General features: G+C 49.7%; 1 protein-coding gene across 1 annotated transcript; it reads right to left on the bottom strand.

Annotated features, from left to right (window-relative positions):
- Positions 1 to 1,611: 1,611 nt before the first annotated feature.
- Positions 1,612 to 24,295, bottom strand: NPFFR1 (neuropeptide FF receptor 1). Its single transcript, XM_069460166.1, has 5 exons — positions 23,970 to 24,295; positions 21,385 to 21,439; positions 9,655 to 10,000; positions 5,207 to 5,306; positions 1,612 to 2,488 (listed from the first exon to the last, which is right to left on the bottom strand). Exons 1-5 carry the CDS (start codon positions 24,293 to 24,295, stop codon positions 1,612 to 1,614), a joined length of 1,704 nt encoding a protein of 567 aa, XP_069316267.1.
- Between the last annotated feature and the right edge of the window lie 1,553 nt (positions 24,296 to 25,848).

The raw sequence follows: 25,848 nt of genomic DNA, 5'->3' as shown, positions 1-25,848 counted from the left end.
AAAACTTTTGGGGGAATTTCCAGCTCTCCTCCCCGCCATGCCCACCTTCCTTGAAAGGCAGCATGCAGCGTGGGAAGAATGATCAGAGGACAAATCTAATCCAAATCCTGCCCCTCGGTGGCCCTGTGACCTTGGCACTCAGTTACTTTGAGAAATGGCAATAACAACATCTCCTTCAATCTCATTAGTATGGATCAAATGAAACAGTGCCTGGGGACATGCTTGGAGAATGTATTGTGCCACTGCTTAGGAATTTTCTTCTGTTCCTATACTCAGAATTTAAACAGGGCTGTCATTGTGTGTCAATTAAGGAAACAATCGGAGCCTCAGAGCCCTGACCCCTGGAAATGTTTCTTTTTTGTTCACTAAATGTTTAGCAACACAGTATTTTCTATAGAGGTGAGGAGGAAAATGTCCCGTTAACTGCAGATGCCTGGGGCTGTGCAAGCATCACACCAGGTGATCCCATTTTCTCGCATCCCTGGAGAGAAGCCTCATTTCTTCAAGGTGATGCAGGTTTGCTAGGTGAAAGCTGGAGCAAATCTGGGATCACCTGGTCCCCACCTGCTTTGGGGTACACGAGTCATCCGTGCTGGGGAGGGGTTTAGTGTGTGTCTTTCAGGAGTCCCCAGAGGGCACCCTGGCTACAGCTTTGGTTGGCGATCTTCTCCCACGAAGGAAGCCAGGAGGGGAGAGGCCTTGGGGAAGGCTTCCTACTTGCATGGCCAGTGAACAGATGTGTTTCCAAAGGTGAGAAGCTGGTACTCTGCTTTCCCTTCCTCCTTGTCCATGAGTCAATAAACAGACACCTCCATATGGCCGAGCAGCTGCCTGTCGCATGGTGAGTTCTTGCCTGGGTCTGGGTGGTGGAGTCCCCTCCTCCCTTCTCTAGCTCAGACCCTGAGTGCAAGACCTAGATGACCCTGCAGCTGAAGCAGGCTCCCCAGGACGCCTTCCAAAGCTGCTCAGCTGTGACATCCTGGAAGAGAATGGCCCCGGACATTTCTTAGAACAAAGGAGACAAATCAACATATTAAAGCTGGCAGGAGGGGCACAGCATGTGCTCCTAGGAAAGGGACAAGGGGAGGTGCTTCAGTAACAGAACAAAAGAGACGCCCGCTGCATGGACACAAAGCATTAAGGAACAGACAGGCTTTGTTTTTTAAACTTTTCCCAGCTGTCTAATTAGGATTTAAACAGTTCACTATGCTCCACCTTAATGGGCCCTTTTGGAGCCCGCTGGAGATGGCAAAAACCATACAGGAGTTAGAGTCCCACAGGCTCGCACGAGATTCTAGCTGAAAGACCTAGGACTCCTCACCTCGTCTACCCAGGCCTCAGTTTTTGCATCTGTAGAAGGGGAATAAGAAAACCTATCTCCAAAGCGTTCAGGGAATCTAATGAGATGATGTTTGCCTACCACACAGAAGGGACACGACATAGAGGCCTCCCCCTCGCCTCCCTCCATCAGAGGGTGAAGGCATCCCCAGCGGCTGCCCACTGCCTTATTTTGGAGACGGACGCACCATGCATCCTTTTCTAACCCCACACCAGGCTGCTATCACGTCCAGGTGTCGCATGTCCGCTCAGGTCTGCCCTCCCCGGACCGCCTCAGATGTCCCAGGCCGGCATGGTGAGGGGCAGATGGGAGCAGCCAGGACCCTCCGCGGGCAAGCCATGGTGGGCCACCCGCCCATGTCGCAGCGGGAGGCGGCAGGGCCTGGGGGCCCCGCTGCTGGGGCCCGATTCAGAGGGCAGGCCGGAGTCGCTGGGCTGCACCTCCACGAAGACCCGCCTGCGCAGGAGCCGGCCGGGCCGCTCGGAGTAGGCCTGCCTGTGGCTCCCCCAGGGCGGCAGACAGAGCTGGGCGCGGAAGGCGGCCTGGAAGCCGCGGCGGAAGTTCTCGTTGAAGTAGCCGTAGATGATGGGGTTGGCGCTGCTGTTGAAGAAGGCCAGCCAGTGCGCGAAGGGGAAGGCGTACACGGTGACCAGGTGCAGCTGCGGCGCGCTCAGCTGCCCGTAGTCGGTGAGCAGCAGCAGCGCCCAGAGCGGCAGCCAGGACAGCGTGAAGAAGAGCGCGACCATGACCAGCATGTGCACCACCCGGGCCCTGCGCCGCGCCGCGCGCCGGCCGCTCGCCGCCGCCGCCTCGCCGTCCTGCGCGGGGCCCGGCGCCTTGCACAGCTTGCGGGCGATGCGGGCGTACATGACCACGATGAGCGCCAGCGGCGCCAGGTAGATGTGCGAGAAGAGCACGGTGGTGTAGACCTTGCGCATGCCCTTCTCGGGCCAGGCCTCCCAGCACGAGTAGAGCGGGTAGGAGCGGTTGCGGGCGTCCACCATGAAGTGGTGCTCCTCACGCGTGACGGTCAGAGTGACGGCCGAGGGACACATGATGAGCAGCGCCAGGGCCCAGATGACCGCGATGGTGACCAGCGCCTTCCGCAGGGTCAGCCTCTCGCGGAAAGGGTGCACGATGCAGCGGAACCTGCGGCGGGGAAGAGGCAGGGGTCGGGGCGAGGCTGGGGCCGGCGGGTCCCTGGCACCCACCCTCGCGCCCAACGCGGCTGACAGAACAGCTCGAGCCTCAGTCGGGCTCTTTGGTGAGCAAATGGGCTTTCCACCTGTGTGGGAGTCAGCTCCTCTGGCTGGGCGTCAAGGAACAAAGGCAACAACGGGGTTTATGAGAGAGGGGAGGAGGAGGCTGCAGAGAGCGTGGGAACAAGTAATCCTGTTTGTGCACCTTTGGGGGTAAACTGATTAGCCGCTAGCAGAGCACTCAGGCCGCACAGTCTGTCCCTGAGCCAATTAGGTGTATCAAAGAACACAATTCCAAGCTGTTTATGGATTCTCCAGACAACCTTGGGAGGTCAGATGTGGAGCCTACGTGACAGGCTGTCGTGCTGTCAGTATCTCCACCATGTTAGGACAAATCAGTATCATTTATTTTCTCATTAGGGTGTCTCAGCAGCAATTGTTACACCCTTAATTTACAGATAAGGAAACTGGGACTCAGAGGCGTTAATCAACTGGCTTAAGGTCACACCCCACGGAGCAGGGACCAGCCTTGAACCTAGATTTGTCTTGCTCCACTATGCCACATAGACCAGTAGGGGTAAACCCTCACTGTGCATTAGAATCTCCTGAAGCAAAAAAAAAAAAAAAAAAGTCCAAAACTGTTCTTATTTCTTTGGGCCAAAGTTTCTAATTGAATTAATCTAGGGAGGGGTTTTAGTACTGATTTTTTTAAAAAGTTCCTGGAGTGATTCTCATGTTCAGTCAGAGCCGAGAACTGCTGCTATATGTAGGTGAAGGTGGAACCTCCCCCTTGCGGTGTGGTTCAAAGGCGATTGCTCAACTCCAAGCTCTTTGAGAACTGGTGCATGCCTTTTCTTCTCAGTAATCCTGGGGAGTGTTTATGCATGAATGCATGACCAACCAGAAGGACAAATTACCCAAAATCTTTCTGAGCCTCAGTTTCCTCATCTGTAAAATGGGGCCAATAATATGACCTACTCTGTAGGGTGGTTGAGAAGATTAAGTGAGGCTACATTTACTATACTTCTAGAGACATTTTGAATGCTTAATAGTGAGAAAAAGGAGGGGCTCCAACTTCCCACAATATCTTTCCTCATCTACTGATGCTAGAAATAGAAGACTGTCTAGTGAAGCTTACTTGTTGAATGGAGAGGGAACCTGGCCCAGAGAGGTGAAGGGAGTTTCTCATGGTCACATGGCTATTTAGGGTCAGAATCTGCTCTAGAACCTAGGTCGAGAGCTGACTCCCAGCCCAATGCCTTTTCCGCTTCATTAAACGTGTCCTGCCCTCCTGCCTACCTACTCTTTCCTTGGCCTGATTCAAGCCTTGCAGTCTCAACCTGTATGCCTTTGACCTTCTGGCTTCATAGCAGCACACACTTGAGAACTGTCCAGAGAAGAAATAATTCTTAAAGCAAGTAGTACTAGCTATAAGTGCAATAGCAGTTAATGGATGGAGGAGAATCCTGGGGTAGTCCAGGAAGTCTTCCTGGAGGAAGTGGGTCTTGAAGAATATTGCAGACACCACTGTGAAAGGTTGCAGACTCTCATATCATTCAACAACGATAACAAAACAAAGGTCAGTGAAGGGGAGGAACTTCCCCCATCACCTAGCTAATTAGTGGCCTTGTGGAGAGAGGAACCCAGTGCCATCATCCCAGCTGCCTACTTCACTGGGTTACAAAAAATACTGGGTTCTGTGAGGGCAGAGGTGGAGAGAGGATGAGAACACTAGATTCTAGAAAGGGCGGGGCTACAGAGTGCCTGTGTTGGGGAGAGGACAAGGGATATTAACAGCTGGAATTTGGACTCCGTGCCAGGAACTGTGCAGAAGCTCACAGAAGCCTCTCAACCACCCTGTAAGGTATTTGCCATTTTGCAAATGAGACTATAAAGGCTGAGAGTAAAATGACTTACCCACCGTGATCCAGTTAGGCAGCGATGATGACACCTCTGACACCTCCGGCTTACCTGCCTGCCTCCTCCTCCCCAGGGCAAAGCACCGGGAGGGAGCCCTTACACCACTAAGGATCAGAGGGGGAGGAGTACTCATTGCAGTGCAACAAGGAAGACTCAGGGGCTCAGTGCCGTACAGTTTGCAAAGCCTCCTTGCCCCCGGCTCCATTCCATACCTCCGGCCACATTAACAGATCCATGGTTCTCAGAGAATCTGATGGAATCTGAGGCTGAAAGCCCAGAAGGGGTATAGCTGGGGACTGGGTGAGGCCTGGACTACCAGGGGCCAGCACGCAGGCAGTGAGGTAGAGTGAAGGAGCAGGAGAACCCCTTCCTCCCCTGCCATACCGAGGCCCGCCCTGTAAGCTACTCACCTAGCTCCCGCCCCCTGGCTCAGAATTAATGGTGGCAGGATTCCTACTGCTTGGGAAACAAGGACTGCTCTCAAGGTCTGCACAGGCCCCAGTAATCCCTATTAAACCTTCTCAAGAGCTATTTCAGGCCTTCCAGAAGGAGGTGGTAGTGTCCTTAGCAGGTCCCCCAAGTCCAGAGGTCTCCTGGGCCCACAACCCTTCCCTTTATGGCTGAGGATTTAGCCCCTCCTAGCACAGAGCAGCCCCAATCTCTAGCTAGCCCAGCATTAGAGGCAGTGGCTCCTCTTTGTGCCAGGCCCCAGCTGGCCCAGGGACAGTCCAGCCAGGTAACCTCTCACCTTTCCACAGCAATGGCCACCAGCGTGAAAACAGAAGCCGACACAGACATGCCCTGCACCAAGCCGCTCATCTTGCATGTGGCGTTGTCGAAGGGCCATCCTGCAATGACAGAGGCCCCCACAGAGTGAGAGATGTCCACCCACCAAGAGCCAGAGACCTGGGGCTGTCCCAGCCAGGTCCCCTCTGAAGCTCGTATCTTGCCTCCATGTCCTGCTAGGGGTCACCTGGCCTCTGCTTGCACACGTCCAGGGATGAGGAACTGACCAGCCCCCATACCCCTGGACAGTAGGACTATTAGACAGCTGTTCTTTCTATTGACCAGTGATTTCTAACCCTGAGCTTTAGATCCATCCAGCCCTGCCCAGGTCCTAGGCCAGTGGTTGCTTACGAGGATCACCCGGACAGCTTTGGCAGGAACCAACAGTCAGGCCCGTGCCAGCCGAGTTACAATCAGAATCTCTGAGGGTGGAACCCAGACGTCAATATTTTTAAAATGTACCCAGGGGATTTGAGTGGCAGCCAAAGTTAAGGACAAATCAATCCTGACTCCCAGGCGGGGAGAGGTATAAGCAGTCCAGCCCCTCCTACCGGTGTCGTTACTCTGATCCCTGGCCTTGTGCCCTGTCAGGGGACCTGTCCCCACCTGCCCTCAGCACCGCAGCACATCACTGGTCACATCTTGGGGCCTGAGGTTATGTGTTGGTAACTGCCTGGTGTCTCTGTCCCTCTAGGCCTGGAGGCCCCACTTACTCTTGTCTGTTGTTCCTGGAATGGGAGTCCTCTCTGGAGGAAGGGGCCCTCCTTTCACCACCAGCGCCGCCCATGTTGACTGTCTGCCTGCACAGTTACTAGGTGCCAGGCACTGTCTCATCCAAGCCTCACAACAACCTTACTATTACTGTCCCCTTTTTACTGAAGGGGAGATCAATGTCTTACATACTCAAAAAATAAATAATGGAAATCTACCATCTGTATGTGTAAATAATGTGTAGACAGACATACAGATGGACAGATATAGAAATAAAGACATGTGTGTTAAATATCTCTGTGTTAGTATACACATATTTCCTAGCTCTGTCCCTTGAGAAGGCCTAGATGACATCCCAGTAGCAATGAGCACACCTGGAGCCCAGATCTTGGTTTCTAAATACTGTTCTCCAATAAAAAGAACCAGAGAGAAATGATTAATCCAGAGATGGAACAGGAAAAATACATGATGATCCTGGAACATTTTGTGGTGCCAGAAAGTAAAGAAATACTCAGAAAAAAAAAAATCATGGCAGGATGTTGGAAGAACACAGGAGTCAACTGGAAATAGCCAAAACAAGGGCAATTTAAACAACAGAATAAATAATGGTATTACTGGATTATAACCCATAGAGTAGCATCCTAATGAATAAATGTCCAAGGAATGATGTAAGTAGAAAATCATCATTGAGGAATACAACAATAATAATTGTCATAGGCAAGAACCATCAAGACACTGAAATTAGTGGGCAAAAGTATAATGAGAAAGAAGACATTTGCATAGTCTTAAAGCATCACCTCGTAAGATACTTACAAATTGTAAAGGGAAAAACGTTAACTTTACAGCACACCCAAATTGCACAACATTCTGTAAAATAACTGATCAGTGCTCTTCAAATATGTCAAGGTCATGAAAGACAAAGACCAAGGACCTCTCACAGACTGGAGGACACCAAGAAAAATAACTACTAAATACAGTGTGTCATCCTGGGTTGGATCCTGAACTACAAAAGGATATTTGTGGGAAAACTAGTAAAATTCACATCAAGTCTGCAGGTTAGTTAATAGTATCATATCAATGCTAATTTCCTGCTTTTGATCACCGTATTATGGTTATTTAGGATATTGACATTAGGGGAAGGTAGGTGCAAAGTACATGCAGACTCTCTGTACTAGTTTTGCAACGTTTCTTTAAGTCTAAAGTTATTTCAAAATAAAAGGAAAAGAAAAGAAAAGCCCACCAGACTCAAAGGCTACATGATATTCTCATAAAAGCAAAACTATACTTTCTGTCCTTACAAAAAATAGATCCATGGTGCCAGGAGGTGGAGGGAGGGGCCAACCACAAAGGGACAAAGGGGTGGTTTTTGGAGTGACAAAATTGTTCTAAATCTTTTCTCCTCCTGCCCCAGCCTCCTGAGTAGCTGGGACTACAGGCATGCAGCACCACACCTGGCCAATTTTTTAAATTCTTTGCGGAGACGGGGTCTTGCTATGTTGCCCAGGCTAGTCTCAAGCTCTTGGGCTCAAGTGATCCTCCTGCCTGTGCTACCAAAGTGCTAGGATTACAGGCATGAGCCACTGTGCCTGGCCTTCTAAATCTTGATTGTAGTGGTAACTACATGACTTTATGTGTTCATCAAAACTTGTGGAACTGTACACTAAAAAAAGGTGAATTTTCTGATATGTTAAATTATACCTTAACAAAAATATTTAAATGTAAAATGTGTACATATTCACGGCACATTTTCTAAGAATGTATACAAACAAAAAAACACAAATTAAGTATAACAAAATGGCTTCCTGTGAGTCAGAAAAGGGATGTGGAGTGGGGTAGGGTATAGAAAGGAATAAATAAATAAACAGAAAATAAACAAGGGAGCTCCCAAGAGAGTTAAGTCACATGGTGCCATGAACTGTGGACATGAATAATTCAACACTCTTTCAGAAAGAAAGAATAGAAAAGAAAGAAAGAAAGAAGTAGAGAGGGAGGGAAGAAGGAAGGAAAGAAGGAAGGAAGGAAGAAAGAAAAAGAAAGAAAGAAAGAAGAGAAGTTGTATGAAGTTTTATTTAATTGCAGAAGATTCTTTTAGAAACAAGCTAAATATCCATCAAAAATAAATTGTAGTATATCCATACAATAGAATTCTAAACAGTCATAAAAAGAATGAGAAACTCTTATCTACTAATATGGAATAACATGTAAGTTGATTTTAATGAATCATTTATACATATATGATGTATTTTTAAGTTGGGGTGGGAGTAAAGATACAGAACTGACTGGGAAGTTAGAATTTTCTTAATTTGTTTGTACTCATGTAAAATATTTTTGAAAAGAGATACAAGAAAATGGCAACATTGGTTTCCTCCCAGGAGAGAAGCTGGGAGGCCAGAAGACAGAGGTGGAAGAGAGAGATTTCACCAGATAATTTTGGGTGAATTTGACGATTGAACCATGTGAATATTTTACTTATTCAAACAATTTTTAAAATGTAGGTGCATGAAAAAGGCTGGTAGACACCACCTTAACCAACTAGTGGTCTCACCCTATCACTGTTGGCTGGTGTGTGTGCATGTGTGTGCGTGTGTGTGCACACATGCATGTGTGTGCATCTCTGCACATGTGTGCTTAAGTACACGTGTGTGTCTGTGCTTTGGGAAGGAGAAGGACGTGCAGTTTATGTTCAGCATCGCTGGAGGAGTCTGAGACTCAGCAGAGAGTAAATGTTCCACCAGGCGGAGCCAGTACTGCCAAGGGGTGCTGCCTCTGCCCTAGCTTCACTTCCTGGGTCCCGGAACCTACAGGAACACAGGCTGTGGCTGCTCTGCCCCAGGTCAGTCCCAGTGGGGCTGTCCAGGCCCTGGATCCCAAGCTCCAGGCAGCTGCTGGGAGCTCTGAGCTCAGAATCTGTAGGCTCAGACCCCTAGGGGTCTCCAGAGCTCTGAAATCCAGCCCCTCCCCACCTGCAGTCTCAGGTCAGAGGAACCCCTGATCCTACAAGAAAGGCCAGTCCCATGAGAGAGAGATGACAGTGTTGGCATTCTGACATCTGCAGGATGCACAGGTGGCATTTAGAGGTCAGGTGGTCTCGCTCTGCTTCAAAACCTTCTACCAAATCCCTCCTGAGTGGCCGACCAATCCCTACTTAGAGACTCCCAGTGACAGGGAGCTCATTACCTACAACGCAGGGCTCTCTTCTATGCGAGAATACCCCAAAGGAGTAGATTTTTAGGTTCTCATTCAGAGGAAACCTGCTTCCCTACCACTGGTTCTGGTTCTATCCATGGAAGAGTGAGACTGATTGGTACACAACAGTAATTAGAAATAGGTGTGGGGCTGTGGGCCTGGACACTTCCTAGCTGTGTAACTACAGACCACTCTGAGCACGTTTCCTCATCCAATGAAACAGGGATAACAAAAAAGCCGACTTCCTGAGATTGTTGTTAGGGTTAATTAACATAACGTATGACGGGTGTACCACAGCATGCCTGGCACAGTGAAAATGGGCAACTCATTGTATCTGTTATTTCTAGTCTAATCCCTCGGCCATCAGACTGTCTTGAGAGTGTGAGACAATGGCATCTTGGCTAAGAAGTCAGCCCAGCAATGACTTCTGCCTTCCAAGCTTCCATTTCGGGCCTTAGCTGAGGAGTGGAAGTGGGGGTGGGGGCGCCCCTGCAGCCCACTGCCCACACTCACCAGTGATGAGGTTGTCCACGAGGGTGGTGGGCATGCAGAAGATGCCCACCAGCAGGTCGCTGACGGCCAGATTGAGGATGAACATGTTGGTGACGGTGCGCATGTGCCGGTTCTTGAGCACGATGAAGCAGACCAGGGCGTTGCCCACCATGCAGAGGAGGAAGATGAGTGCGTAGGCCACGATGAACATGGCCGCCACAGGGGAGGAGTGCTGGTAGTAGGAGGAGAAGGTGAGGTTCACAGCCGGGGTGGCCTCAGCATTGCTCCCGTTCTGACTTGGGGGCCAGCTGGCATTGGGAGGCAGGGAGGGCTCCGCTAGGACCAAAAGAGCATATGGGTCAGGACCCTGGGCCAAGAAGGGATGACTTACTCCTCACCACTGGTGACACCATTCATGTGCCAAACCCTGACCATGCACTGATCCAGGACTTTCTGCACACAACCACGCAAGCCCTGATCTCTTACATCACACCCCATCTTGTCCACAACTCCTTCCCCAATGTTCGTGATTCTCCATTAACCACACACCACCCCCATCGAGGCTCCATCCTTCTTGGCCCTGCCCTGTGCCCCAGAGGCTGCCCTCTAAGAACCGCATGACCCAGGTTCCCTTGCCCCCCGGCCTCTGGCCGAGTTCAGCCAACGGGAGTCATGGAAGGGGACGGCAGGGCAGGAGAGAGGGGTCTAGGTATTTGTCTGCTGACTCCCTCCCTGCCTGCCCAATTCTGCCAGCACCTGAGTTTTCTGTGGCCACAGCTCGCTCCTGTTGGTGACTCCCCTTCCACGGCCGCAGCCCTTGCAGCGCTGCTCCTTCTCTTTGCCCCATCAGGCCTGCAGGCGCCAACAGCTTCCCGTGGTTGCTAGTCCCCGGCTGCTTCCGCATTTCTTGCTAGATCTCTTAGCCCTCATCTCAACTCTGTAAAGCCTTCCATTAAACTCTCTTCAGTTAAACCCTTTCTGAGTGCCTGTTTTCTTCTGGGATCCCACTGTTATACTCTCAAAACCTTTGGTGCCCCTCCTCCTCATCTCCTTTACGGAATTTGGTCGGGAAAGGCAAGAAGGCAGTAGAGAAAGGGAGAGTCAAAGGGGAATGTGGACCAGGGCCAGGGAGCAGAGGCACAACGCGTTCGCCAGAACATCCAAAGCCAAGGACACAGCCCACCCTTCATCGCCTCCTGTCTTCGTGCTCAGCTGCTCCCTCTGTGTAGCACTGAACAAAGCATTTCCACGTCTAATATTTTATTCAACTTTCCGAGCCACCCATGATGTAAGCAGTGAGGTATTAGCCTCATTTGAAATGGGGACCAGAAGGGTTCCGTGACTTGCTCGAGGTCCCACGACCGCCATGCCACGGAGTCGGCCCTGCTTTGTGTGTCTCTGAATCAGGACCAGGCTTTAGTGTTTCGAAGGGAGGGCTCAGTGTCCAACCACATCTCTTCTGGGAAGTCATTAGTTGGGGTGACTCATGATGTTGTCTCACAAACTCTCCTCCTGCCTACCTCTGGGACTGAACGTGGCCTGTTCCAGGGGACGAAGAGTCTCTGGGGGGTCTTTCTGTCGCACCAGAGCTCAGCCACTGGCCTGGAGGCTTGGGATCTGGAGGCTAGAGACACCCTGGGGGGAGCAGGGCTGATGAGCTGGCACCTTCCGGTGCAGCAGGGGACACTCTGTGGGGGGCAGAGGCGCTGCTGGGGGAGGGGAGACTCGGAAACTTCCTGTGCATGGTGGGAGGAGATGACACTCCCCCGATGAGGCCTTCCAAGGGCTTCCAATTGCACACAAACATCTTTATTTTAATATGGCAGGTGTCAAACATGTATAAGAGAGAATATCATAGTGAACCTACATGAGTATAAAGTTTAACGAAATGTTAGCCGAGAGAATAGTACAAAGAACCCCCATGTATACATCATATATTTTCAACAATTATCAACTCAAGGCCGGGAGCTGTTTCCTCCATACCACCCCCCTCTCTGAATTATTTTGAAGCAAATACTAGACATTACTTCCTTTCATCCATAAAAATTTCAGTTTGTATCTCTAAAAAATAAGGACTCCAAAAAAAAAAAACAAACCAAAAAACTGTGATCGTGTCATCATCAAACCTAACAAAATGAACAATTATGCCATAATATTATCAAATATCCAGCATTCAAAATTCTCTGTTTCATAATTTTTTAAGGAGTTGGTTTGTTTAAATGAGGATCCAAACAAAATTTCCATTTCTATTAACTATTATGATGTAGCAAACCACCCAAAATCAGTGGTGTGGCGCCATGGCTTGGCAATCTAGGTCGTCCTTCTGCAGGTCTCTCCTGGGATCACTCCCGCAGCTGCCGTCATCTGCTGGCTCGCCTGGGCCTGGAAGGTCTAGGATGCCCCGCCCCTGGCCGGGGGTTAGTGCTGGCGATTGGCTGGGGTGTCTCAGTTTTCCTTCCCGTGGCCTCTCATCCTCTAGGAGGCTAGACTGGGCTCCCCTAGAAACTGGTGGTCTCAAGTTTCCAAGAGAACAAGGGAAGAAGCCACAGGCTTCTTAAGACCTAGGCTCCGGAATTTTCGCAACTTCACTTCGGCCACATTCTATTGGCCAAAGCAAGTTGCAGGGGCAGCCCAGATTCAAGCCAGTGGGGAAATAGTTTCACTTTTTGATAGGAAGAACAGCAACACGACATTGCCAAAGGGCTGTGGACGTAGAAGTGTGATTCATTATGATCCATTATTATAAAATCTGCCTCCATCCCAGTATTGCACTTGGTGGGCGTGGCTCTCAGGGCGCTTAGTTTACGGATCCCCACCCCCTCCACCCCCCCCCACCTCCTGTCTCTTTCCCCTCTGCAGTCTATTGTCACATAGACTGGATCACTGTCCTGCAGAGTTTCCTGCAGACTGGATTGAGCTGACTGCTCCTTCATGATGTCCTTTTACATGTTCTGCTCTCTGTCCCCTGTAGTTAGATCTAGAGGCTGGATCAGAGTCTGTCTGGTGGTCTCTCTCTTTGCGGTGCTAAGACTGATCAGTCAGCTCAGGTGATGGCAGCCTGATCCTCCATTGTCATGATCCCCATCAGCTTTTGACCTAATTGTTTCAGCAGCCACTAGTGATCATTGCCCTAAACCCCTCATTGCATTTTAAATACAATCCATGCCTTTCACCATGGCCTGAAAAATGCTGCATGGGCTCCCCCCTGTTGAAACCTCTCTGGCCTCATCCCGTGCTACTCTCCCCTTTGCCCATCACACTCCTGCCACTTTGCCACTTTCTTGGCTCTTGCTTCTTTCAACCCCAGGACCTTTGCTCTTCCCCTCCTTTAGCTCTCAGTGTAGTGTGGTCTTCCCATAGAAGCCCAACCTGATTACTACCTGTACAGTAGGTGCCCCGCTATTATCCCTCACAGCATCCTGTTTATGTTCTTCAACCTGTCAATATTTTATTTGTTTCCAACTTTATTGTCTTTTTCCCCACGCTTGAAAGCGAGCTCCCAGAGAACAAGGGCCTTGTCTTCCCTGTCTTATTGGTGGCAGTGTCCCCAGCGTCTTATCAGCGCCTGTCCAAAGTAAATGGTTCAACAAACAATCAGTGGTTATGGAATGAATAAATATTTGTAGGAAACAGAAAAGGAAGGAAGGTGGATCCTGACACCAGGTGATAGGCCCAGCTCCATGGAGGCAGTGCAGGTGTGGAAGGCCTTCCCGGGCCCCTCCGGAAGAACCCCCAAGGGAGGCTTCTCTCATCACAGTGCCTGCAGGGAGACTTCCCAGGCAGCTGAGCCTCAAAGTCAACTCTGAGTCAGCTCCCATGTCTGGGGGAATCTGTGGGTGCAAATGGGCAGAGGAAATTTCCAGAACCTTTCAGGCTCGACTCCAGTCTGTTTTCCCTACTGCCCTTTGCTTGGCCCTCAAGTGAGTGCATATGCCAAAGTCTGTCACTGGGAAGTGTCTGGGAGTGACCCTGCCCATCTCAGGAGCCTCAGCTGAGCCTGGGCATCGGCTCTAGACTTCGCCCAGGTTCCAGCACTGCACATTAATCCTTTCTCAAGGAGGAAAACTCTTCGTATCCCTGGCAATTCCCGTGGGCTGGAAGCAGGCCATCCTCCCACCACCCATGGGCTCCATGCCAGCAGCTAGAGACCTCATTGACACCTTAGACTTGGCCTTTCTGGGATCTGCCAAGGTGCCCTTGCAGTTACATCCATGAAATTTTCATCTGCTGAACCCAGTTAAGCCATTCCCCTGCTGGGGGAGCTGCCAGGAGGTCTTAGGATGCAATAATGGTTGTCTCCAGGGCGCTCTGAGGACCTCAGAGAACAAGCTCTGGGCCACTAAAAGCCCGAGGCGGGAGAGAAGATTGGGGTGCGGTGGTTCTCCAAGTGGGGTCCCTGATCAGAAGCATCAGCATCCCCTGGAACTTGTTAGAAACAGAAATTCTTGGGCCTCATTCCTGACCTTGGGAACCAGAAACTCAGAGGGGCTGTGGCCCAGCTATCTCTGTGTTAAATTTTAAAGCATCCTCCAGATGATTCCAAGGCACACTCCAGTTTGAGAACCGCAGAGCTAAAGGACTTGCCCCAAAGATCTGGGAGTGAGGCGCGGCCTGGGAAGTCCCAGCCGTCCTTCCTGCCTCCTCGCCTCGGTGGGAACTCGGCGTTCGCATCTTTGAAATAGAAACACAAACATTTCCTGGGTAGGGTAGGTCATGTCAGCTCTCTGGAAACCAGACTCCTCGTTGGTAAAATGGAGCCGGGTTAACACCTAGGAGGGTTCAGGCAGACGGTGTGTGAAGGGGACTGGAGCACGTCGGTGTTCACTGCACTCTGCAGGAGTCAGTGTAGCCGCTGCAGCACCGACAGTGTGAAACTGCACAATGGCTGTGAGCGTGATCGTTTATAAGACTCTTAGTTTGGGCCTCCGCACAAGCCTGAAAGACGTGCGAGAGAGAAAACAACCCCACGAGGAACGTGCTTGGCCCGACTCGGTGGGCGTTTCCCTGCCTCACAGGCCTCCCGCTAAGGGCTTCGTCGACAGCGCCACCTGCTGGTTCGTGTCGGCAAGACACGGGAGCGCGGCCACTTCCCGAGCGCCCGCCGGGGACGCGGGCCCGCTGCATCTGAAGAGCACTGCAGGAGCGCTGCCAAGTGCACAAAGCACACAGCAGGGCAAATGGCTATGAACCACACGAAACAAAAAGTTCAAGTTCATTTCTAACCTAAGAAATGCAATTTTAAAAGAACGTCGGGGTAATTTTTTCATCAATCAGATTGGCAAAGATGCTGGGTGAGCCAAAACCCTGGATGCCCATTACTCCCCGCGAGTGTGTGTCGAACATCAAGTGCTCTTTTTGGGAGGGGATCCAACGCTTTTGAAAACTTTTCCCTTGGGGAGTCAGCCCTCCTCCTTGCATGCAGCTTTTGAGGGACTGTCAATCAGGAGTCTGCACCCACTTCTGGCCAAAGGACAGCCAATCAGACCTCTTCTGCTTTGGACTCGCCTCTGGGTCCCAGTAAGGGGAAGGCGGGCAGCTTTTTCTTCCTTTTGACGACCTGCCCACATCCTTCCAAAAGACCCCCATTGTTGATTAAGTTAGTTGCGTCAGTTTCTTTTTTTCTTTTTCTTTCTTTTTTTTTTCTTGAGACAGAGTCTGGCTCTATTGCCTGGGCTAGAGTGCCGTGGTGTCACCCTAGCTCACAGCAACCTCAAACTCCTGGGCTCAAGCAATCATTCTGCCTCAGCCTCCCAAGTAGCTGGGACTATAGGCATGAGCCACCATGCCCGGCTAATTTTTTGTATATATATATTTTAGTTGTCCATATAATTTCTTTCTATTTTTAGTAGAGACGGGGTCTCACTCTTGCTCAGGCTGGTCTCGAATTCCTGACCTTAAGCTATCCTCCTGCCTCGGCCTCCCAGAGTGCTAGGATTACAGGCGTGAGCCACCGTGCCCAGCCAGCAGCATCAGTTTCTGTTGCTTGTAACCTTAAAGTTAAATCATCCTTGGACCTCCTAGGAGTCTGCGGAGTCCATTTTCAGAACCCCAGGGACAGTGGAAAGGGTAGGGCTGGGCAGGGGTAGCACCACAGACCCTCAAGGTTTCCGCTCCCCAACACACATGCTGCCTCTTAACAGGCCATGCGATCTTGCTCAGGGACTTTGCTGATGCAGAGAGGGAAGGACGCTGACCTAGGAATCAGGAAGCCTGGCCTTGAGAGTTGGCCCAGTAGTGGTCACTCACTGCATATAAGAGTGGCTGGGCGGTGGGCCACTTGGTTTGAAAGAGAAGTTTGGGGATTTGTCTTAAAGCTACTTCATATAGTTTTAAAAGAGAGGTATATTGACTTCGGGGTGGCTTGGGGACAGATGATAGAGGACCCTAAGTCCTCACACCACCTCTTGGTACCCCCATGTGAACTGGGGAGATCTGCTTCGCCCTTGAGTCCTCCTTGGCTTTCAAATGTAGATGACCAGGGCTTCTTGCCTCTTCCTATCCCATGGGGCTCTTACCAGGCTCAGAGATATCAGAGTAAATAACTAAGGGCTCCACAGCCCTACAGGCTCCTTCTTGACTGCATTAGCTATCTTCCAGGCAGCTGGGGGGGACAGAGGGGTCACAATGAGGTTCCAGTTCCCAGTTCCCTTGGGTTTGTTCTCAAGGAAGCAAGCCTGGGCGAAGCCTTTGTTAGCACTGCTCAGGACAATGAAAAGTGGCTGTGCAGGAAGATCTCTGAGGAAGGAGGCTTTCTGAAACCTGCAGTCTCCTACTGCTTCTCCTGCAGGCTGAGCCAAAGCCCACCCCATCCCAGGCACCCACCACAGCAACACGGAGTCTGCAAGCCTGGCCCCTTCTGGGTGAGTAAGAACAGGCAGGCCTTCCAAGAATAATTTGGATTGGCCAAGGCCAAAGATTTGGAGGGCAGAATTCCTGGGGCAGCCAACAGGAGCCCCCAAATAAGCGCCTTTTTATACTTTCCCTTCTTCTACTCCGAGGCCTTTTTATTTCTTGTTGTTTCTTCCGGGAGCTCTCTGGTTTTACCCACCAAAACCTGTATTCAGGAAAGTTTCTGATACAAGTCATTTACCTCTCAGTGAAAACTGAACTGCCTTTATCACACATTAAGCCTCTACTCTGAGTCCTCTTAAAGGAATTCCAGGCCTTAAAAAGTGAGGGTAGAAGAGGCTTAAGGGGGAAGGGGAGAAATAAGGAAAGGGGGCAAGGGATTTTACTCTCTCTTGCTTTTAGTAAGGCTAAACATATGCCCTGGAGCTCCCTTTCTGGGTTCTATGGCTGTCTGCTCCCTCAGGGTCTGCCTGGTTAGTCTACCTGCAGTGCTGGTCACATTTCACTTCCTGCTTCAGCTGGGCATAGAGTTTCTTTCCCTCCCACTAAGCCAGAAACACCTTAGGGGCAGAAGCCACGCCAAGTTCAGCTTGGAATGTTTCCCACCATCTGGCACAGGGCCTAGAATATATAGACAATTAATGAATGTTGACAATTAATTTAGGTACTAAAGGCTATGAATTTTCCTCTAAGCACTATTTTAGCTATATCCTGTAGGCTTTGATAGATACTGTTTCCATTATTGTTGAAATATATTTCATACAACATCAAGCTATCTTTGACAAGGAAAGGAGCATTATTATCATTTCACAGAAAAATCAAAATTCAAAGCTCAAAGACAAAGATACTTGCTCTCAGAATATAGGGTGCAGTAGTGGTGGACCTCCAGGTTTTGCTTGACTCCAGGATTCTGGGTCCATCAAATAAGACAGAAGACCTGGTCTGAGTTTGAGCCCCCATGCTGGCTCTGCCACCTCCAAACATTTTCTCTTCTTCTCTGGGTATTTTCAGGTCACGTGTAAAAACCTCCAGTGTCCATTAGCAGCAACTAGGGACCCTTGGTTTGGGGGAGACCTTGTCTCCCTGAGGCTCCAGCTACAAGGCTGACACCATGAATATTGTATATATCATCTAAAATCTTGCCTGAAGAAGCAGGCACACAGTGGGGAGAGGCTGAACCAGGGTTGCCCTAGGCTCAACTGAGGAGTAATGGAAGAGGACACCTAACCCCTTTGAGATTCATTCCTCCTCCACCCAATACTTCCCAACAAGGCTTCACCACCCAGAGTCTCAGTGTCTTTGTCACAAGTTACTTATGTTCTCTCTCTCCCCATCCCTAGCAGGATGTTCTTTTAGAAAAGATTCTGATGAACTTGTTCACATGGATGAGGAAATGACTCATAACAAAGTGCTGTGTCTCTTTTGGGTGTATGCACTTCCAAAGGAGTCAGACTTTAGATCAAAAAACAGCAAAGCTCTAATGATACAATTTCAATTATTAATGAGAGTAGCAAAAAGCTTTTGAGAAAGAAGAGACTGAATTTAATTATTCTATATTTGTATTTTAAATAGATCTGGGGCAAATTAGCGATGTTATCAATTCTATTCACTGTGCCTTAGTTTTCTCATTTGTAAAATCAGAGTTGAGCAGCTGCTTATGCACCCTCTCCTCCTGGCTCTAATAGCCTGGGTTTCTTGCAATAGAATGGACCATACAAGGATTGGGACAGAAATCCTCACTGTAAGTATATCTCCTCAACTCACTGCTGGAAGCAGGACAGACTGCCTTCAGATAGACCATGCCCCAGTGAGGACCAGACCTGCACACATCTGGCCTCTGCCTCCCCAGTAGCAGCTGAGACCCCTCCCATTCCTCACTCCTAGCAAAACAGGAACGTGCTGAAGGTCTTCAGGACAAGGATGGGTAGCTGGACTCCATGGAGGCTGCAGCCCCACAGTGTTCCCAGAATCTAGGCCATTTGTGCAGAAAGAACAAGCAGACTTATCTATAAGCTGTGCCTCCTGGGCCTCAGTTTTATTATCTGTTAAATGGGGCTGATGCTGTTTGCCTGCCCACCTCCCAGGCTGGTTGGGTGGCTCCAGGGTGATGAAATGTTTTCTGACAAAGGACAGGGCACAGCGACTCTAAGGAGCATGGAAAAGCGGCACCCACCTGGACCTCCAAGATGCTACCATGTCCTGTGCTGGAGAGACAGCAGCTGACTTGCTCCTCTCTCCTCTCTTTCCAGTGACTTCCTTCCCCCATATGGCCACTTCCTCATCGGTGTGCCCACCTCCAGCCAGTGTGGGAATACATCCTCCCAGCCTAGGGCGTCTCAGCCGCGGAGCTCCCAGCCTGGGTAGACAGCTGTGGAGGCCACCAGGGGCTCCCAGGAAGCTACTAGACTAGGGTCGGGCTGGGATTGGGATGGAGAGTGGATCTGATTTGCTGTCCTTCTGCTGACTTGTCCCCCAGCACAACATCACAGTCAAGGCCCAGTGGGGAAGGCGAATGGGTAGTCCTGCCCCGCTGGACCTGTCAGTTCTGCAGGGGGCTCGGCAGGCTGCAGTGTCTCTCTCTCTAGGTGTTGGGAAAAGGCTTCTGGGCCCTCAAAGATCCTCCCCACCCCAGGCCATAGTTTTGGTCCAGCCACCCAAGAATTTCCCCTTCTGCCCCCAAGTCAGTAATGAGACCTGTCAGCCTCCTCGTTGAAGCTTGGGTCATGGGAACTGGTAAGGAGACAGATTCTAGGCCGGTTCTGAGTGATAGAAGGTTCTCCCTGATGTTGAGTTGAATTGCTCCCACTGGTCCCAGTTCTTCTCCCCTGAGCCATATCGAACAAGAGTGAGCCCCTGTCCCCAGGATCACCCCCTCTCCCTGCCTTTTCCTCACCTCAGCATCCCAGGGTATCCAGCGAGAGGGGTTCCAGTTCAACTCATCATCAGCCCGTTTTGACCCCCCCAGTAACTTTCCTTAAAAATGCAAGCCAGATCTCCCCTATCTGAAATGTATGCCATTGATTTTTTTGGACCTAAATTCAGGAGTTTATATTTTATTTACATTTCATTTGCTTAGTTTCAATCCAGCATCCCAGTATATGAAGATAACCTTAAATCTTGAATCTGGTAGTGTTCTGGCTCCTATCCACAGGTTTGACAAGCATGCCTCTTACTTTCCCCGTAAATTATTAATTCACATCATGTCAGGAGCAGAGTCCTAGGGATCCCTAGGCTGCTGCTATCAAGCCTTTAATGAGACGCCGTGTCAGTCCTCCACCATCCTTCCCACGGCTTTCCCATCAATGCACGCGGTTTTCACGAGAGATCTTTGCAGCATCCTGCTGAACTGTTGTAATTCATCTTTTTTCCTCTCAGAAACTCAGTCTAAAAGAGGAAATTTGGTAGGTTTAGCCTGATTTGTTCTTTTATTTTTTTCAGAAGTGTTATTTATTGTACAACTTACAAGCTTTGTGAATAGCGATGTAAAATCAACAGCTGGATGGAGTTACAGAATCATCTAGCAACCAGTCGTATCTGATGAACAATTGCTCCAAATGCATTGATTTGATTTTTATCTTTTATTCTTTTGGGATTTTAAAAAAAGGTTCTAATTTTTTATGGTAAATGGATGATTTATAATTGTATAAATTTATGACATACAATGTTATAATTTATGAATACAGTGTGGAATAATTAAATCAAGCTAGTCAGCATGTCCATCGCCTCAAATACTTCACATGTTTGTGGTGAGAACATCTGACATTTACTCTGCTAGCTATTTTGAAATGTACGATACTCCATTATTTAATAAACTATATTCACCATGCTGTGTGATACACCACACACACAAAGAGAAAGAACACAAGAAAACATATTCTTGCTGTCCGAGATTATGTTTCCTTTGGCTGTCATCTCCCCATTACTCCTCCCGCCAGCCTCTGTAACTACCATTTACTGTCTGCTTCTATGGGTTTGATTGTTAGAGATTCCACATAATGTGAGAATATGCTGCATTGCCTTTCTGTGCCTGGTTTATTTCACTTAGCATAATGTTCTCCAATTCTATCCATGTTGTTGCAAATAACAGAATTCTGTTTTTTTTTAAGGCTGAATAGTATTCCGCTGTGCACACAAACCACATGTTCTTTGTCCCTTCATCGGCTGATGGACACTTAGGTTGACTCCACAACTTGCCTATTGTGGATAACGCTGCAGTGAATATGGGGGTGCAGACATCTCTTCAAGAAACTAATTTCAAATTTGGGGGTAAGTGGGATTGCTAGATCACACAATCATTCTATTTTTAGGTTTTTGAGGAACCTCCGAACCATTTTCTATAATGGTTATATTCATTTAAATTCCCACCAATAGTGTACAAGGATTCCCTCTTCTCTCCATCCTTGCCAACACTTATCTTTCCTCTTTTTGATAAAAGCCATTCTGGCCGGTGTGAGATAATGTCTCCTTGTGGTTTTAATTTGCATTTCCCTAATGATTAGTGATGCCTGTTGGCTATTTGTATGTCTTCTTTTGAGAAATGTCTGTTCAGGTCCCTTGCCCATTTTTAAATTGGGTTTTTTGTTTTCTTGCTATTGAGTTGTTTGAGCACCTTGACTTATTCTTAGTGAGTATTAACATATGCTCCTAATGAATACTACGTTATTTGTTTCTTTCTGAAGACGCTTTTTTGTTTTGTTTTTATAAGAAAAGGTGTTCTTATTATAAAACAGTTCTGAGCACTACAAAAGAGAGAGTAAACAGCACAGAAATCTCACACCCAGAGACAGCCCCCGTGGCTGATGTATTTGTCATGCTCCCTGCCTCTCACATGCCCTCAGCCCAAAGATTTCAGCTGGGGTAGACAGTTCCTTGCACTTTCAGAGCCCCATCAAGCCTGCACACCCAGCGGTCTCTCTGCTTTCCTTTCTCTAGAGCCACGAACAGGAACAACCCAGAACTGCAGTGGAGAAACACCCAACCAGTGGGGAGGGGCAAACAGCAGTCAGTGCCCCGTCTCATCTGGGGCAAATCTCGGGTTCATGCTGCATCTTTCTCAGAGAGTCCCCAGCAGCATAGAACCCCCCAGTTGCCCACAGCTAAATCTAGCCCATTAATGCACCCAATTCTTGCTTTTTCTCCCATCCCTATCTCACATTCCTCATTCCCTCACTTCTGCTTCCTGGCATCATCTCCCTAATAACGAACTCCCTAAACCCAAGTCCTTGTCTTAGGGTATGCTTTAAGAAGCAGGAGAATCCAAAAATGTTAGTGACCATCTCATTGAGATATACATATATCTTGATGATAAACCTATGTAATTTTGCATAAAGAGGATCATACTACCTATTTGTTCAAAAACCTTTTTTAGTACTCACAGTAGGCAGCGACCATCTTTCCATGCCAATAAATAAAATCCTAAGCACACTTTTTAATGTCTACACAGTATGCCACTGCAGGTGTGTCTCATCTTTGGTTTAATTTACTTAATCTACGGACATCCAGATGGTTTCGGTTGTGCACTGTGATGAACATGCTCAGGCTCAGTCTGCAAACGTGCAGGTGGCCCCTTTGAAAATATTCTGAGATGTGTGATTGCTTTTTTGTTTCCCAAGTGCGCACTATGTGTTTGATCATTTCTTCTGGAGTTTTAATAGCGGTCAATACTAATCTGAGCAGTTTAGAGGCTTGTAAGAAATCTATCTTTCCTCCCTTTTTGAAAATCAGGACATTTGCCCATCTTCAGTTTGCTAGCACCTCCATCATTCTCTGTAATTTCCTCTAAGGCAATGATTATATCTGCAAATTCCTCCCGGTCCCTGGGATGTCATTTGTTTGGGCTTCAGTGGGTGAGTTCATTGTAGGTAGCTCGGTCTCTTCTTCTTATCATTCGCCTGTCTTGGATCTCAGTTTCCTCCCTATGCTCTTTATTTCACAATTTGAAGTAAAATTGCCTGTGCCCCACTCTGCCCTCCCTCGAGCCCCAACCCTGAGCAGCTGCCTTCTTGTCTTCCTTACTTAGACTCTGAAAGCTCTTTGCTCTGTCTTCGCCACTTTTCCCCTGCTCTGTTCACCGGAGCTTCAGTGCTTTGCTAACGCTATTCTTTTTTTTTTTTTTTTGAGACAGAGTCTCACTTTGTTGCCCAGGCTAGAGTGAGTGCCGTGGCGTCAGCCTAGCTCACAGCAACCTCAAACTCCTGGGCTCAAGGGATCCTCCTGTCTCAGCCTCCCGAGTAGCTGGGACTACAGGCATGCACCACCATGCCCGGCTAATTTTTTCTATATATATTTTTAGCTGTCCATATAATTTCTTTCTATTTTTAGTAGAGATGGGGTCTCGCTCTTGCTCAGGCTGGTCTCGAACTCCTGAGCTCAAACGATCCGCCCACCTCGGCCTCCCAGAGTGCTAGGATTACAGGCGTGAGCCACCGCGCCCGGCCGCTAACGCTATTCTTACAGACCCCGCCAATCTTCCAGATGCCTCTCGGGTTATGCTTCCTCCTTGCATCTTTTGTGTGTGTGCTTTTCAAACCCTAGCTCATTGGAAAGCTACAAGTGCAACCTTCCAAGATTTTCTATAAACCTCCTTCTTCTTTCTTGACAGCAGTGTTTGCAATTATTGGAATTTCAGGGTTTCATTACCTCTTACAGTAGCTTTCTCACACTGGCATGAATTTGTACTACACATCTTGGCTTATTTTATCCTCACAGATATGCTGTGAGCCAGTTGAATATAAGTTCATCCATTCATCAGATGGGTAACCAGCGGCACAGCAAGGTTCAGGCACCATCTCAAAGACACCCAGCAAGCTGGTGAATCAGCTCTCAGCACTTCACTGTCTTGGCCTAAATATAGTTCCCCTTGCCCACAATGACTGAGATAGGGGTCTGGACAACACACCCCAACATCCCTGTAAGATTGGAGCAAGCAGCCTTATGTCTTGGCCCACTATCCCTTAAAGTCCTGGAGGTTAGGTCCATAGTTCCTTCTCCTTTCCCCAGGGAGAGAAATCTCTCTGCATGGAGATCTCTAGAATTCCATCTCTCCCACTAGCCCCACCCCTTCAAGCAGGCAAAATCGTGACAGTTCCTCTAAAGCTAATAACCAGACTGTCCTTATCTGGTTTCCAATGATCCTCTGCTCAGACACTGGGGACTGTGTGCGTGCACACTCGAACGACACGGACATGGGGGTACCCCCCAGATCTTCCTCCCTCCCTCTCTCAGCCTCTGTTTTTCTCTCTCTCTCTCTCTCTCTCTCACACACACACACACACACACTCGTAACATGGACATAGAAGCGCCTCCTGGTCTTTCTCTCTCCCTCTCTGAGTGTCTCTTGGTCTCTGTCCCACACACAGAGTGTCACAGTGTCTGGTTCTGGGCAGCCATCGGTGATCAGCCGCCCCAGCCCCTTTCCTCTCCCTTGGCCCACTGCTCCAGACTCAGTACCCCGCCCCGCCCCCATCCCTAGTCCGGGGGTCACTCACCCTCCATGCTGCCCACTCTTGCCGGCTCCGGGACAGTCTCCGGCACCTACGGCGGCAGGGGCGGAGGGGCGGTCTCTGGGCACTTGCTGGCCGGCCAGCGCCCCTGCCTCTGAGCTCCGCGGGTCGGTGCAGCCGGGCAGACGCGCGCGGGGGGCGTGCGCTCCAGGCCCCAGCCCCTGGCCGGCCCGCTCTGCCTTCGGGGACGGAGCCAGCCGCCGGCGGCCGGGGCTGAGGCTCCCGCGCAGCGCAGCTGCCCTCTCGCTTCTGCCGCCCGCCCCGCGCCGCGGGCCGAAGGGAGGGAGGGGGCTCCGCGGCGCAGTCGTCATGGCACTCGGCACACCTGTGCCCGCCGAGCGAGGGCGCCCCCGCTCGCCTCCGTCCTGGCACTCTCTCCGCAGGGACGAACACCCCTCCAAAGTAGGGGACACCCCGCCGCACACTGCAGCCCTGGCAGCCACGTCCAGTAAGTCCGTGCCTCACTCCCGTGCCCCACATCCCAGCCTCTGTCCCCACTCCTCATTCTTGCCCACCCCTGCCTGACCCCCGGGCCCCCAACCTGGTGTCCAGGCCCCTGGCTCTCCTGAGAAGGGGATGAGAGGTAGCTGTGAGTACACAGGAGGGCCGCAGGTCAGCTCCGAGCTCTCCCAGGACAATGGGGCCAAGCTGTCTGGCACGTGGAATTAACCAGCTCAGGCACTTACCAGGTGTTTACCCTTGGGCAAGGTCCTTACCCCAACCTGAGTCTCAGTTTCTGCATTTGTAAAATGGGGTTTGTTTTGTTTTGTTTTTGTTTTGTTTTGAGACAGAGTCTTTCTCTGTTACCCAGGCTACAGTGCAGTGATGTCATCATAGCTCACAGCAACCTCAAACTCCTGGGCTCAAGCCATCCTCTTGCCTCAGCCTCCCGAGTAGCTGGGACTACAGGTATGCACCACCACAGGGCTAATTTTTCTATACTTTGTAGAGACGGAGTCTCACTTTGTGAATAATGGTGTCGAGGGGAGTAAATGTGATGATGTCACACTTTCTGCCCAGCACATAGTAGATGCTCAACAAATGGTCCCTTGACCCCAGGTTCTAGCCAGATGAAAGAAAGTGACTAGTCCATTCCTTCCTTTATTCGGAGTCAAGGGTTTGTTCCGGGGGCTCTGGGGAAACGGCTCACATCAGGCTTCCTCCTAGGCTCGCTTCTCTCTCTAGTTCCCCCCTTGTCCTGAGCAGCTGGCAGAGTCTCAGAGCTGGAAGGGCCTTAGAGGTCACTGAGTCTAATCTTGACCCAGGGCAGGTGTCCTGACCCTAATCCCTAGCAGGGATACCTGTGTCCGCACATCCCTCTCTCTTCCCCCAGGGCAGCCCTTCATAGAGCAGAAGGAAGGGAGGCTGCCCCCTCAAGTCCGCCCTTCTGCTGGAGAAACACCTGAGTTTCATTGGGCCTTTTTGTTTCTGTGACTAATAGTATCTACCTCCTAGAATTACTGTGAAGATTAAAGGAGTTACTATATGCAAAGCACTTGGAACAGTGTCTGGTACGTAGTCCTCAAGAAATATTGTTCATATCATCAGTGTCTCGAGCCCACCTTCCTGTGGAAGTGCTCGCATTTCTTGAAGTCCCTGACAGTCAGAACCCAGGACTGTGACAGGTCATATTAAGCCCCCTTGGCCCACGCAGAGTTCACTGTGCTGTAAAATCTGCATAGCCCAGCGCTGCCGTTTACTGTGTGTGCGGCTTTGAGAAAGTTATATAACCTCTGCGTGCCTCAGTTTCCTCTCATCTACAAAATAGAGATAATAGTGCCTACCTCGTAGGGTTGTTATGAGAATTAAATGAGTTAATATGTGTAGTTATTAAATGAGTTAATATATGAATTAAATGAGTTAA

Source organism: Eulemur rufifrons, chromosome 28 (assembly GCF_041146395.1).
Source record: "Eulemur rufifrons isolate Redbay chromosome 28, OSU_ERuf_1, whole genome shotgun sequence".
NCBI classification, from domain to species: Eukaryota; Metazoa; Chordata; class Mammalia; order Primates; family Lemuridae; genus Eulemur; species Eulemur rufifrons.
The sequence above is the reverse complement of the archived record's forward strand: the minus strand, read 5'-3'. Positions and strand labels throughout refer to the sequence as shown.

Coding starts and splice junctions, on each gene's coding strand:
- NPFFR1 (XM_069460166.1), bottom strand. CDS start 24,295: ATGACGACTGCGCCGCGGAGCCCCCTCCCTCCCTTCGGCCCGCGGCGC. Junction 21,440..23,969: donor AAGAGTGGGCAGCATGGAGG/GTGAGTGACCCC, acceptor TCTCCACTGCAG/TTCTGGGTTGTTCCTGTTCG. Junction 10,001..21,384: donor GAAAGCAGAGAGACCGCTGG/GTGTGCAGGCTT, acceptor TTCTTGGCCCAG/GGTCCTGACCCATATGCTCT.